Source organism: Heloderma suspectum, chromosome 3, assembly GCF_057233095.1.
Source record: "Heloderma suspectum isolate Gila_16-S chromosome 3, 16-S_ref, whole genome shotgun sequence".
Lineage (NCBI taxonomy): Eukaryota > Metazoa > Chordata > Lepidosauria > Squamata > Helodermatidae > Heloderma > Heloderma suspectum.
In genome coordinates, this window is record NC_139460.1 from 127,985,845 (window position 1) to 128,001,638 (window position 15,794).

Here is a 15,794-nt window from a genome sequence, read left to right on the forward strand (position 1 = left end):
TGGCCCCCCCCTCCCCTTTTTGGCACAGCGATGATGGGCGTGTTATAGGGGGACATTATCTCAATGAGCCGGCCTTCTTCTCGGAGCTTTGTTATTACTGGTTGTAGGCCCTCCTTTCCTTGGCGGGAAAGGGGATACTGTTTCACATGAACAGGCCTTGCTCCCTCCTTGAGGGGAATTTTGTATGGTGCTGCCGACTTGGCACGAGAGGCCCCTCCAATCCCGGCCCAAGCTAGAGGGTTGACTCTGTTTTCTATTAGGCTCCAGTCCTCGGTGGCCTCTGGGGTGGATTCTTCTGCAACCTTCAAAAGGGCCATTTGGTAGTTACTACTCTGCTGTTTAGGGAGCCGTATCTCCATCCTTCCGTCAGGAGTAAAAGCAATCTCAATTTGGAGTTTAGTCAATAAGTCCCTTCCTAGCAATGCCACTGGACAGGAGGGGGTACAGACAAATGCATGTTCTAGGTGTGTTTTCCCAACCTTGGTGAACAGGGGACGAGAGAGGGGCACTTGGGTTGCCCTTCCCTCGACCCCCATTATGGTGGTGAACCCCCCACCTCCCGTTGGGGGCTCAATGAAGGGGAGGACGGACAGGGTGGCCCCTGTGTCCACAAGGGCTTTGTAGGAGCGGCCCCCAACCTTTATTTTGACCATGGGGTCCCGTCTTGCCTCAGAGACGGCTAAGAGGGGGCCGGGCCCCGGTCTGTCCTAATCTCTTTCCTGTTCATACAGAACTCTCTCTGCTCCTCCCGTATTTTCCCCTCTCTCTTTCTGCTTCAAAGCCTCACAGTCACACTTCCAGTGCCCCATTTTCTTACAAAAGGAACATCGATCTTTCCCCAGGGGAGATCCTTTCCTTCCCCCTTTCCTCCCCTTTCCAGCTCACTCTTTGTCAGGATTAAGAACCGCAGCAAGGAGCTTGGCCTGCCTCTTGTCTTTTTCTTTTCCTTCTTCTTCTTCTCGCCCCTCATAAACCTTCTGAGCTACTTCAACTAAAACTCCTAGGTCAGCTGCCAACCCTCCTTCAACTTTTTGCAACTTCTTTCTGATGTCCTGGCAGCTATTTCCCACGAACTGAGTTGTGAGGATCCTTAAATTATTTGGATCATTCAAGTCAATGTCAGTATATTTAGCGAAGGCTTCCCTCAGCCTTTGGAGGAACACGGCAGGAGGTTCGTTTTTGTCTTGCTTTAGAGTCAGGACTTTTTGCAAATTGGGGGCCCTTCTCGCGGCTTGCTTCATGCCTGCTAAAATGAGTTGAAAATAGTCAGCATGTAAGCGTCTATGTGCTGCTGTGGCCACCCCCCAATTGGGTCGCCCTGTGGGCAGAACCTCTGCCGTCTCCTCCTCAGTTGCCTGGGGATTTTCCTCCCTATACTTGGCTTGTGCCCCCGCAAGGATGGTTGGCTTTTGGCTGAGAAAACAGGTGTTCAATAGCATTTGTGTATCGTCCCATGTGGGGTTGTGAGTAAGCCTCACATTCTCCATCAGAGACAGGAGTGGCCCGGGATCCTCTTCAAAGGAGGGGTTAAATTGTTTCCAATTATACAAATCAGATGTTGTGAATGGGACATAAACAAACATCGTCCCTTGAGGATGTTGGGCGGTAGGGTTGGGGACTTCTCTTATGGGGAAGGTGAACTTCACCCGTGGTTGGGGGTCCTTCTCGGGGGCATCTAACCGCTGGGCGGGCCCCTCAGGAGAGGGTGGTGGTTGCAATGGGTGTGGTCGCCCTGCGACGGCTGTCCCGTAGGGAGGAGGAAGCAGTAGGTCCTCCGGTGCCGTGGCCATGACCCTGGGTGCTCCTTCTTTTGGTGGTTTCCTTTTGACTACCATGGGAAGGGCAAGGGACATGCATTTAACAACCCACGGAGCGGGCCTGCCACCAAGGGGCACACAAGTTGCCCACGAATCAATATAAGGGAACTGGTCCCAACTTCCCCTCTGTGCTACTATTGTTCGCACATCAGATACCAAGGTTGGGTCAAAAGACCCCTTGGATGGCCATTTGGGTTCTAATATTGGCCATTCCCGGGTGCAAAAAAAGACAAGACGATCCTTTGTCATCTTAGTTCCATAATCCTGCTTAAAACGTGACCAATTGCGCAAACAACACTCCAAGGGCGTATGGGACTTCTTCGCAGACTTAGATTGGGACCCGCCCATGACGGTGGGAATTTCAATCAGCAATTCTTGCGCTTCGCCCTCCTCTGACCTAGCCCGTCTCCGGGGTAAGGAAATGCAGATCGGGGCTCCCCACTCGCTTCGCCCGTAGGCGTCTCACACAATCACAAACACACCACCGTCCCGCGTTTATCCCCTAAAGTAAGCTGTTTCACTTACCCCAAAAGCCTCTTCTGTCCTGCCCGCAGCTGCATCCAGCTGCTCATTGATCCACTGCTGGTGCCTAAAAGGAGTGATCACGTCTCCCTCTTCCTCTGGCGTTGGTCCCCAGGAGCCTCCGCCGCCACCGTCGTGAGGAGAAGGCAGTGTAAAACAACCACCTGTGGCCACTTCCCCGCGGCCCCGCGGCTCAGTGCGAAGGGGACGTGCCCCGAAGCAGGATCCGAGTCACGGCACCAAATTGTTAGATAAAAAGTCCTTGCTTTCGGTTTAGAAGAAAAGGATGCCAGGCAGGCAGCAGTGGATCCAACACTATTTTATTGAACGTTTTGCAAAACGGGTGCAGAGCAGTCTGGACCCTGAGACACGTGTGCAAAAGCCCTTTATATCATATCGCTTCTATTGTTCTTACCAGTAACCAATGAAACAGTTAGTACATCGGCTCACTAAGTCAATAGCCAATAAACAGTCACTATCAGCTTACCAAGCTGTTAGTCATGAGCGCGTCAGTATGATTCCCTTTTTGCTCCGCCTATATTTTCCCGCCACTCGGGCTCTTACGTAACTTGAGACGCCAACGGTTATGGAGTCTCCTTTTTTTTCTAACAGAGGCATAGAGGCCTCTGTATTAACGACTGCCATTTTGTGGACTTCCTCCTTCTTCTTCATAGCAGTATCATACTCTAAATGAGAACAGGTCATGGTTTCATCCTCCCTTTGACTATAATCCTGGTGCATCATATATACCAGTTGTCCCCAACTTTTTTGGATGCTTGGGCACATTTGGAATTTTGAGGGAATGTCATGGGTACTCTAATAAAATGGCTGCCATGGGGGGCTTGCTTATTCTGCCAGAGTGGGCATGGCTGGTCAGAAAATACTTATTTCCCAGAAGGCAAACTGGTGGGACTAAAAGAAAAGTAACTTGCCAAAGAACCTTAAATACAAGGCAGAAGTGGGGTCGGAGCTCCAAAACACAAAACCACTCTTTTGAACCCCCCAAAACATGGCACTGGAGGGAAGCACTTTGCTTTGTAGCATGCCAGCTTCCCAATTATTATTTTTTCATACAATTTTTTTGGAGAAATAAAATAAAACTAAGGAGGGATAGGGACCTTAGTAGATGCCAAGACTTGACCCACAGGCATCACATTGGAGACTCAGATATATATTAATAACAAACTCATTCTATGTATGTGGGATCCTTATGTAGCCAAAATGGCACCATCCGCATACAACAGGGAGCTCTCAATGGCTTGGGGGAATAGAAGTACAAAATGACTGGGCGGGGGGTCTTAAAATGGGGAGAGACCCAAAACAGCCCAATGAGGACTATGTACAGCAGGCATAGAATGCTGAATGACTGTTATTGGCGGCGGGGGGGGGGGGGACTGGAAAACTGGGGGGGGGGATGGAGTATCTGAAAGAAGGCATGGCTCCCTGGCTGAAACATGGATAGTATGCAGCTGCAAATACATTCCATTCCAAACCACTCTGTTACTGTGTAATTGATGGCCTTTCAAGTGCATTGGATATATAGAACTCATACAACCAGCTTATAACCTATGCAATATTTAAAATTATGCCTGGGATTATATGTACATTTTCTCTTCAAGAAATCAGTATCATATGTGGTTGTAGGTTCACTAGATTTCTTTGTAATAGACTATTATTTTAGCGATCAGGTCGTCAGCTATCATTAAGGAAGTGAAGGAATATCCTCCTAGAATAATCATAGGTACCAATATAGCACATATCAATATTTATTCATTCCATTTCAGCCAGTCTGTGTGTAAATCTCTCAAGGCAGATAACTAAACAAATTTCCAAATCACAGACTTCACAGTCTAAACTATTCTATGGTACGACTAGAAGCAACTTGTAAACAGCAGGATTCACATCAGCTACTTCAAATTCATCCCAATGGCGTGTCAAGGTTCATATGGTCACTTCATATGCATCAGTAATCAAACTCTCACAAATGTAGGGAGGAGGTTAGAGAATTCCGCCACGGATCCCAGGGAGGCCGAATTCCAGTGAATTCGGCCCACCGGAATCCATGGTGGAACGGAGCAACCCGCCCCACCACCCCATGAAAGCCCCGTGAAACAGAGCCTACCTGGCTGTGGCTCTGGCAGCTGCCAGGCTGCGGCCACAAATGGTGGCCGCTATGCCGGCCGCCATTTGCGTCCCTGGCAAGCCATGATAGGCTACGTAAGTATCTACGTAGCCTATCACGGCTCAGGGCAGGGACACAAATGGCGTAGCCGCTGCCATTTGCATCCGTGTCTTTAGCCGTGATAGGCTACATATATATTTATGTAGCCTATCACAGCAAAAGACAGGGGCGCAAATGGCATAGCAGCCGCCATTTGCATCCCTGTGCAGCCCAGCAGCCAGATTCCAGCTGCGGCACGGCCAGCAGCTCCGCGGAGTTGCCGCAGAGCACAGCCGGCCAGGGAGGATTCCGGGGGGAGGGACGGAGCACCTCCCCCCTACCGCGGATTGCCCGGCGCGGAGCCAGGTAAGAGTTTTGTACATCCCTACACAAATGTTAATTTAGCCAGATCTCACTCCAAATCTATTTTTCTGTTTTGCAGAACAATAAACTACAGAACTTGCAGTAGTCCAATGATATTATAGAACCCATTGAAAATCTCAGAGCTTGCTTCCACTAATGCATTACTGAACTTCAGATGATGTGCAAAAATATTTGCACCTTATGATAGACTGGAACCATTTTGTATATCTGACTCATTCCTTCATCCTGTGTATAACTCCTCAAAAAATATCTGGTTATGTGGCTGCATATTGAAGAAGTATGAATATTCCTGTATTTCTAATCTAACCTAAAATTATTTCTAGGCCAACTTTAAGGGTGGAACCCTCTCAAGGCAGCAAAGAAGATATAACCGGAGTACTAGATTTTCCCAGGGCCAGTCCAGGGGCCCATCTACATGGGCCATTTACTCCGGCGCTACTGGGCCTCACAGTCAGTCATGGTATATGATGTTGCCCCTGTTCTGCAGTAAGCACAGGGTTTCCCACTGGAAAACCCGCATTTTCGCAAAGGCGTTTTGTGCTGCATTTTTTCTCTAACAAAGCTTCTGCCCAGTTCTGGTGAAGTGTACCCCATATCCCTGAATTGAATGTGGCTTAGTGGATGTGCATTGGGGTGTGTTTTGATGTTGTGTCACTGTAGGTGGGCTGTCCCTCTTCTTTTGTTTTTCCCCCCCACCTCACTCATTCACACCTGTGCAGATCCGCCTATATGAGGGTGCACTCTCTTATCCCTTCTCAACCACACCTTTGCAGCTTCACTCCTTCACAGTTTTGTTCGATGCCGGTGGTAGATCCAGTCAGCAAGGGCTGTGGGGTTTTATGGAAACACATAGAAATCCTGGATCTCCTTGACATATGGGGAAAACAGAAGGTCCAAGATCAGCTTTGGGCAAGTCATAGGAACATAGATTCCTATGAGCTTATTTCCTGTCAAATGGGAAACTGGGGGCATAAATGAAGCGCTATGGAATGCCGCACAAAAACAAAATAGGTAAGTTGGAACACCACCGGGTAGTCAATCACAACTTCTGGTCAGGAAATAATGCAGCAACCTGCCCCTATTATGAGGAACTTCATAGAATCCTTAGGGGTGATGCTACAATTCAACCCAAGCAGGTTGAGCATAGCATTAAAATTCAGTGGACTGCAGTTGTTCCTCTGGTTCCCCTGGCAGCAGAGAGATCAGAGGAGTTTTTCAGACCTGCTCTGCCCACTGTCAATGTGCAGGAATACAATAGCTCTCAGTGAAGTTACTGAAGGTAAGTAGTTTCTTCATGCTCTACATGCATTGGCTCTTCCTCCGTTTTACTTCCCCTAATTGTTAACCTTTTGCCTTTAGGTGTGGAAACTATTAATATGGAGACTCTGGAGGGCCATGTCCGTCCAGACCAGCCACATGGTGAGTTAACGGCCCTCCTATGCCTTCCAGGACAGTTGCCATTGCGAGAGACTGACTCCTCACAGCTGCGTTCCCCTTCCTTGTTTACAACTGCACATCTACACATCTATGTAAGGATGCCATTCAGGTCCTATGCTGGCAGGCACAATTTTGAGGTGGCCGCTGATCTCCCTCCCTCCTGCTTACCACCCCCTCCTTTGTTCACTTTCGTGCACCAGTGTTTCCACCAGCCTAGGCTGGAGGGTGCCTTTTTGTGGTGGGCACCATTGCTACCCCCACCCCTGTTGTTCACAACTGTGCACCTACGTAGCTAGGTGAGGATATCGACCACGGCATAGGCAGGAGGGTGACTAGCAGAGGTGGCACTAATAGTTGGGTGGTGGGTAGCATTTCTGCATCTACCATTGCTGGCCATTTCCTCTTTGTTGCACTGGTTCTTTTGGGCACATGCTAAAGGAATGGTTTCCCCACTGGCAGTTCTGTAAAGGGGAGCATTCCATTTCCTGGGTTGACTACATTAGCCATAGGTTGCAGTCATTGCAACACCCCTTTACATGGAGGAAGTGTTACAAGGACCTGTAGAGGAATTGATTGTGGAACTTTCAATGTGCACTTTCACCCACACAGTGATGGCCAACCTTTCCCTTAGGTGTGGGGTGACCTGGACTCAGCTGTGCTTAGGTTTCCTCTGCTTGGGTATGGTTGCTTGCTTTGGGGGAGTCCATATCACTCCCTTGCTTCTTGTATACGTCATGTTTCCATAATTGCCCTGCAAGTTCTGATTTCAGGCAACACCACACTGTTTTTACATGCAGGGAGTACTTCATTGAATACTTCATCAGATTACTGCGTGCCTGGGGTCCAAGACCCTTCACATGACTCTGCAGTGGAGAATGAATGACAGCCAGGTAAGGAGTGCCTGAAGCATGCTTTCATCCTGCCCCCTGGCCCAATTATGAGTGCCAGACCTTACAGGGGACAGTTGCATGCCTGCCACTTTCAGCCCAGTTCGGTCTTGGCATGCCACTGAAACTGGCTTCATAGTCCAGTCAAGCTCCCAATAAGCATATTTCCATCCTGCATTCCCATTTGGAATGCTGGCCCTGATAGCCACAGATATGTAACTGTATGACATAAGTCATAGGTGTTAACCGCAGCATCTTTTTTTAACAGCTAGAACAGTGGCTTGTGAGATGTCGCTTCTCTGCAGTCCAAGTGGGCTTAATAATGTCAGAATTGATATCTATGTGAAGTTATGCTGAGGTTTAGGGTCCAATGCTCTCTTCCATCATGGGGTTCAGCCTAACCCAGCCTGCAGCCATGAAGGGGTTTGATGAGTTGGTCCTTAGGCAGACTACCTGTGCTTTTCAAAACTGCTGCTTTCTATATGAGGATTCTGCGATGGAACATGCCCAAGCACCACAGTTCTGATGTGTAGCAGTTCTTAATAGCACAGGATGCCTGCAGCTTCATCCATACCATACTGCCACTGCAATCCTGCACATGTTCACTCAGAAGTGAGTGCCCCTGTGTTTTCTGTGGTTTAATCCCAGGTAGGTATATGTAGAACTACACCGCCCTTCCCCTCATTGGAACCACCCTTGTGTTTTCGGAGGAAGTGCGTGAATAGGGGTTTTAGTGAAGGAAGGCTGAACCCCACTGCTTGGCTGGGGGATACTGGGACTTCTACCACAACACACCTGGAGTTCACCTGGTCGGTGATGATTTCCTAGATCACGGGTGTACAGAAAGTAAACCTTGGCCTGTTTTGGATTGCAGCTTCCAGGATTTCTGACCTTTGGACATGCTTGCAAGGGCTTATGGGAGCTGAAGTCCAAAACATTGGGAGATCTATTTTCTGCTCACCACTATTAGAGGGTACTCTTTCTTCTGCAAGTTATTATTAAACATGAACACCTCTTACCTCCCCTTGCGGATGGGACTGGCTATCCCAGTTCACCACCGTTATGACGACTGGCCATGGTGGCTGGGGCTGATGAGACTTACAAGTCCAACTCATTCTAAGTGCCAGCATACCAGCAGGGGCCTGCTGTCAAGACTGTAGAAATGAGAGCAGTAAACTGCTAACTGTTACACTGTCTGTCAAAGAAGAATGCCATCACTAATAACTGTTCTTCCTCCCACAAACCCAGACATCCCAAACCACAAATCTACATTGTCACCAGCCACCTGCTTAGTGATGGCGCGGAACTGGAGGACTGGAAGGGCAACCAATCCCAACACATGGTTCCGTAGTGGCACCATGCCACTACAGAAAACAATCAATTGCTGCACAGAATGGATTGCGATGCTGAGTCACTCAACAAGTGCATGAGCCACCCGGTGGAGGATGACCTGCATGCCAGGAGACACAGGGAAGCACTGCTGAAATCTGCAGATCAGCAGTGCCTCTTGCTGCAGACACTTGTTGGCAAACTGGTTGGGGGCGGGGAGGGACAAGGTGTGTCACATGATGACAGTGTGCCACCAATGCCAGAACTCTTTCTCGAGGGCACCCCAAACTTGCCCTCTTCCTTTGCTAGGCCCCATTTGCACCCATCTGGGACAGCTTCTTCTCCCAATGGGCCCCCACTGCCGACTTCCACTCCTATTAAAAGCATCCCTGTGCGTACTAGACACCCTCAGCCTGTGAAAAAGCCACATAAATTATCTCCCTCAGGACCCAGCTGGGGGGGGGGGCAGTTCCGTTGACCCACTCTGTAGACAAACTGACACAGCATCGCTTGTGTACATTCAAAAGCTTTATATTAATTAAGTTTCAAATTGTAAGAACTGTACATATTTACATGGCCAACTTTTAATTGCCCCCCCCCGCCCCGGGTGCTGGGGCCTGCTGCTCTGGTCATCTTGGCCATACGTGGCGGCAGCAAAACTGCTGCTGTTCCAGGCTGGCAACCCATTCCTCCAATCTCCTCACTGCAGTGGAGAGAATCAGTGCGAGCATTTAGTGTAAGTCAGTGCATATATGCCGCAATGTACAAAGAACCCACGTTCTGTAGCACACTGCAGTTGACTTACCTGAGTGGCTGACTGTGTCCCGTAGTGACAGAAAGACCTGAAAATGAGGTCATTGGTGATCACCGTCTGCTGCTCCCCCTCTCTTGACGGGCCACACAGGTTGCTGTTCTGCAGCAGGGCAAAAGGAGAGGAAGAAAGATTGGCACCAGAAGAACTACAGACATTGCCCTGACCACTTCTACTGGGAAGTCTGGGGTGGCGGGGTGGTGGTGGTGGGGGGGATTACTGTGAAAGGGGGGAGGCACACATGGTGAAGCAATGGAAGTGGCGGGGGGGATTTCCACTGAGTACAGTGCCATCCATGACCAGCCAGTGCAGGGAGAGGGGAGGAGGGAGTTGGGCAGTGCAGTCTGCTTTTCAAGAGACTTTTACGTGTTAGGATTTCTGCCCCACCCACCAGCAGAGGGAGGCTCCTTCCCCCCCTCGTATCCCTCGTGGGATGCTGTATTGCCAGCAGAAAGCCATTACATTCATTACAGTAAACCTGCTGCTATGCAAATGTGCATCTGCAGAACTGTGCATCTGCACAACATTGCCGAGCTTCACTGTGTGACGCGGGAGCAGATGTTCCAAAGCAAGGCAGATTTCTACCACAACCACCACTGCGGCCACTCGTTCAGCTCTGAACTGTGGTGCTGCCATCCTTTATACGAACGCGTTGGTCAGTCACCATATACAGAGGGCGACTTGTTTAACAACCGGAATGGGCTCACGCATGTTCATTGTCTGTTGTTGCAGTACTGGCCAGAACGCATCCGCAATTTTGAAGCGTGCGGCATGGGAAATGTTCGATCTGTTGCTCATTGTCCCAAATTCTGAGAACAAAATTCTCTCTTCTTTTTTTGAAAATACTTTTTATTTTATTTTTTATCTTTATAAATGAAATAAATTTCTCCTACCAATCTCTACTTGGAGGGATACACCACCACCACCGCTTTATTACCAGTTGCTGCTAGTTGCCTAAAGCATCTTGAAGAAATGTCATGTGCTGGTTGTATCTGCTCCGAAGTAAAGTGGCTCCCTGGCTATGCCACCGCCTAGATAGCATTGCTTTCATCCCCGTCTCCTTGCATCTCTTGATTCCAGGTCAAGAAATATTTTTAAAAGACTTTGTATGTTACCTAGTACAACAGTGATGACCGTGAGGTACACCTGAACTGACTCAGGATCCACTTGGGAGCGATGAGTATGCACGTATAAACTTCCTGGGCAGACTGCTGTGCATGTGCGAATGTCCGTGAGAATACCGAATAGGTGTGCCTGGTTATTTGTTTACAGCAGCCGTGGAAATGAACAAGCATATCTGCACGTGTGTGGAGGACAGTCATTATCCGATGGAAATACAATATTTATACCGGCGGTACATTGTTGACATGTCCTATCATCATTTCTCGGGAAATGCTGAAAGCGCAGGCACAACTGAAGCCAGTGCAAAAATGAGCTCTGGTGGTGGAGTACACTGGGCGGTCATTCAGAATTCTCAGCCTGGAAGCGCTGTTCCAACATATCCTACACGCAGCCTCATTGATGAGCTCCGTAACATCACAATGAAACATTAATGAGCATCTGCACACATGCGGAAAAGGATTTAAAAAAAAAAAAAAACATTTGGAAGTATTGTTTACACCAACATTAAATTATGTGTGCCACAATAGAGTGGGACTACTCACGTCACGCAAGGTGATGACATCATGAGACTCTGCCCACTCAGCCCCGAACTAATGGGGTTTCAGGTGTCGTTTGTCCCGCAATTTTCTCTTGATGCATACACTGCTTAACTGGCTGCATGTGCCGCAGAAGGAGCTAATTGGATTCCGTGATAATCTGGATTTTACCAGAATCAGCTCAGAAAGCGTCTCTTAGTAGATGGGGCCCAGGTCTTTGTGGCTTCCAGGTACCAAAGTTTCAGTGGGCCAACTCATCCCCATTATGGGCTCCTTCCTATCTCCTAGCTCTAGTGGCTGATTTCACTGCTCGTCATCTTCATCCACTAGCACCAAAAGGAGAATCAGTCCCAGTGGAAGCCAAAAAGACCTCTGCTCCTTCTAGCCTCTGGTCCTTCTAGTACATGTCTCTCCCCCTGGAAAGGGAAAACCATCCCAGAGGCCTCTGCGTCATCACAGGGGCTGCTGGAATATTTCCCATTTCTCTCTGGCAAGGAAAAGCTAAAAAGAGATAAAAGAGAATTCCACTCCACTCACTCTGGTACCCTGTCCGCCAGGAAATGGGAGATCTCGCGGATGTCCCAGTGATGACACGGAGAACTCTGGGGCAATAGCCCACTGGGAAATGATAGAATGTCCACACTATCCCCGACAGACCCTCTGCAGGTATTCAGTCATGGAGACCACTGATGAGGGGCCTAGATTTTCCAAACTGAATACAAAAGCCTCTATAACATTCATCACTGGTAGATTATGATGGAGGCTTTCCTTCAATGGGAGAATCCAAAATTCCACCCAATATATTTTGCTAACCAATCATCCAGGAGTAGCTGTTCTAATATTCTGTCCGTGTCCCAAGGCTGTGGGTAAGTGGATGAGATTTTAAAAATTGAAATCGAATCCAGACAAGATAGATATTGAAGGCAGGCAATGCCACGGCTATAGAAGGGTCAATCCTAGCTGTGATGAATGGAGTGGTAATCATGAGTCTAAGGATGCTACTTCATCCTGCTTTTCTTTTTGATGAGCACATGTTGGCGCCAGCCAAATGTTTCTTAAATCAGGTCTATCTGTTACATAGGATGGGCCCCACCGGTACATGTTTTTGTAACTTCTAGGATTGAGCACTGTAATGCTCTCTGTGCGAAGCTGGCCTTGAAGACAACTCAGAAGCTTTGGGTGCTGCAGAATGGTACTGCTCACCTACGGTCAGATGTCAGGAGACCGGAAAGAGTCTGAAGTTGTTCCTCCTTGCCTTATCAATTTTTCAGAGACAATTAAAACCTCCAAAATTCCTTTCATAGTTGAGCTCTGAATGTTACTACTACAGCTGGCATTTGCTGGTTCTGTTTTTGTTTGTTTTGGAGCATACATTTATTGCTTTTTGTTTTGCATTGTTATAGTTTTAGACTATTATTGTATACTTTAGAGAGGCATTCTGTTTTAAAATATATACAATAAAATCTGCCCAGGGATCTTCTTGGTTGAAGTGAAAGGAAAGAAGAAACAAAGTTCTAACTAGAGACAAGGTTCTAAGTTATTAAAAATATCAATGCCTGGCTTTCAAAAGATATTAATGTGTGTAGGAGCCCTAATTACAAAGCAACAGAGATAATAGGCCTTACATGTCAGTCTAGAAGCAATATAGATCACCCCATAGGCTAGTCTGAGAATCAAGGTTCTACAGGTTGGGTATGTTCCTACAAGGGGCAGAGCTTACACAAGGAGTGGGCAATAACACATGCATTCAGCCCCTGCTGCCCTGATTAAAAAAAAAAAATGGCGCCAAACTGATTTAGCTTTTATTGTTTTAAATTATCATCATCATCATCTAATGCAGCCCACTTGGGGGGGGGGAATCCCAGGGGGCAAAAATGGCCCTTAGACCTCCCATAGTTGCCCACCCCTTGTTTATACAAACAGGTTTGCATTTCTACAACTACGCTGAGATCAGTTGTTTGGTGGATGCTTCTGAAAAATAGCCTGAGGGAGATGATAGCCTTGAATGACCAAGGGTCTTATGTCTAGGATACATAACCACAATGAGATCCGTGACATGCACAATGTATTTTATGCACACACACACACACTTGGTGGCTTATCCCGGATTACTTTGCTTTTACATTGTTTGCGTTTTGCAAAATTCTCTTTAAACTTTTAATAAAATGGGAGTGAAGGGGGTCAGGTAATGTATACTAGAAATGAAAATGGAATGTACACATGACCGATTTAAATCTGGAAACAAAGCTTCAGTTTTTGCAGCTCCCTTGTAATAGTCATGCATATATATATATATATATATATATATATATATATGACAAACACATACTGAAACAAACAGCAACAAAAATTAGAAAGCTAAGCATAATAAAACAGAAAATCACTATAGGAATATTACACAAAAGGAAAATGAACACAGAACGTCACAAAATAAAAATCTGAACTTATTTGGATGCAAACTTCTGATTGTTTTAACAGTATGTATAGCATACTCCAGATGACATTACCTGGCTGAAATGACAGCTGTATTTTTTTTGTTTTGCAGCATTTATTCCTGTTTCATTGTTAAGAAAATGAAGACGTAAGCTATAAAATGAAATGAATGCAAAAAGAAACAAGAGAGAAAAATCAAGACATTTAGTCCTTAAAATAGAAGTCTCAAAAGAAGTGCGAAAAACATATTAAATATTTCATTTTTATGAATGGGAAAAGCTCTCCTCAGTTCAACCTAATACATGCACGTATATATTCAAAGGTAGAAGTTAGAAAACAGGGTGGGAATATAGAAGTGTAATACAAAGAACTGTATATATGAGGTATATCTAGAGGCTAACCTGACATCTAATTTTTGCAGAAATACTTCTGACTGAAAATAAAAGCCGAGCAGTGTGATCCTATGCATGTCTACTCAGAAGTAATCCCCACTGAGTTGAATGGGCCTTATTCCCAGGTAAATGCATATAGGATTGTAGCCTTAGTTTTCATTTAAATAACTCATGTCAAAATCCAATACAGATACATTTTGCATTTTTGGCAGATGATTCCTGCTACTAATACTTCCCTGTATCTGCAAATGAATAAAAAATAAATAGGGTGTGAAAAGATATAAGTAAAGTGTGTATTATGTCATGTGTTCTTAGAAGCTGAAAACTCTTAAAGATAAACCTAGGCCTTCCCTTGTTTTATTTATTTATTTATTTATTTATTTATTTTACAACGTTTGTATACCACTCCACATCTAAACAGATTCTGGAGGAGTGAGCAACAAGAGATAAAATGAACAAAAGATAAAAAGAATAAACATGATATTAAGATTATTCTTTAAAAAAAACAGATTGCCAATAAAACTGAGGCTGGTTAACCAAGGAAGGCTTCCTGGAAAAGAGCTGTTTTCAGGAGGCGCCGAAAACTACCCAGTGTTGGCACCTGCCTGACCTCCAGAGGCAGGGAGCTCCATAGGACAGGAGCCACCACACCGAAGGCTCTTCTCCGGGCACACTCCAGTCAGGCCATAGGTCCATGTGGAGCCACCAGGAGCATACCCCCTGATGACCTCAGTGATCAGGTAGGTTGGTAAGAGAGAAGGTGCTCTCTCAGGTATCATTGTTTTAAAACTATTTTATATATATCTTTAATATAGTCTATCAGGAAGAAATAAAAATGGGATGGGGACTGCACAGAAAATCAAAGAACAATACAGGAAGAACCAAAATGGTGATGGCTTTGGTGGTTGAATATAGCCCCCACAGCTGGTGTACCAAGAAGCAATCCTGAACAGTGCAAGTCATAGGAATAAAGTAGACAGGGGAGCTTGAGGCTGTTAAAACAGACCAGGTCCTTTTAAGACAAAATGCCTTGGTCAGTGAGGAGGCTGGGCTCCCCTACTTAAGGCTCACTCATGATCTGCTGCTTGCTGGAGCAACATACATACATACAAACTTGTCTGGTTTCTAGCCCCAACAGTAATTGTGGTGTTGTCCTGTTCCTGCCTCTATGGGAAACCTGACTTGCCCAGGACGTTGGTGAATACCTGATCCATAGTGGACAGCCTGCAACCCAGGCCTCACCAGCATCCAATGATGCTAAGCCCTTGTTGCAACAGAGACAGAACAGAACGATCACCTCTGCTAGTCCAGCAGAGTATGAGGAATCTGTGGCTCTCTAGATTTTGTTGGACTTCAGCTCCCATCAGCCAAACCCATCAAAGGGAGTTGGAGTCCAGCAACATCTGGAGGCTGCAGGGTCCCCAGCCCTGACCTAAAGACTTCTGGCAGGTGTTATTAGCTCAGCATTTTGGACCAATCCATGTTAGTTTAGCCTGAAAACCAGTTTAGGAGAAGCAGCAGCAACAGAAAGAGTGGGACCCTTTCCACAAAGAGTCACTGTGCCACTAAGAGGACTGGAAATTTTATACGATCTTCTTGGCATGAAGAGATTCTTTGCAAAGTAGCAGCAGTAACCACAGATGTGGAAACTACTTAGCTCTGGGGTGAAGATAAGCAGCTTATCGGGGGCGGTGGCTGGTAATGGTGGTAAGTTTAGGTGTTTTGAGAACTTCCCTACAAAGGGTGGGTGGGTGTTCTGCTGTCTTAGTTGAGGAGATTCTGCCTTACATTTGTGAGCAAACAGCAAAAAATCTGGGAGACTGAAGGAATTATCTTCATATAAACAAATGTTTACCTGGGAGCCAGACAATGTCTTCAGGTAAAACAGAAAGCATTGCTTTTTATCTTGCTAATAGTCTGGATAGAAATTGGAATTGTTTTTAGTCTAGAGGGACAACGCGTC

The 15,794-nt window shown here is 46.5% G+C and overlaps 1 protein-coding gene across 7 annotated transcripts in view; it reads right to left on the bottom strand.

Annotated features, from left to right (window-relative positions):
* LOC146350207 (uncharacterized) overlaps positions 1-15,794 on the bottom strand; it is a 46,388-nt gene that overhangs the window by 20,733 nt on the left and 9,861 nt on the right. For 2 of the 7 annotated variants that reach the window (XM_084844468.1, XM_084844467.1), the window contains exons 3-5: positions 13,514-13,592; positions 10,698-10,908; positions 9,343-9,450 (exon numbers count right to left, since the gene is read on the bottom strand). In XM_084844468.1, coding sequence (XP_084700594.1) covers positions 9,343-9,450; positions 10,698-10,908; positions 13,514-13,554 — 360 coding nt within the window. In that variant the 5' untranslated portion in view covers positions 13,555-13,592. Of the gene's footprint in view, positions 1-9,051; positions 9,241-9,342; positions 9,451-10,697; positions 10,909-13,513; positions 13,593-15,794 lie in introns of those variants that run through there. The other 5 variants (XM_084844474.1, XM_084844473.1, XM_084844471.1 and 2 more) reach the window with 4 other exon arrangements.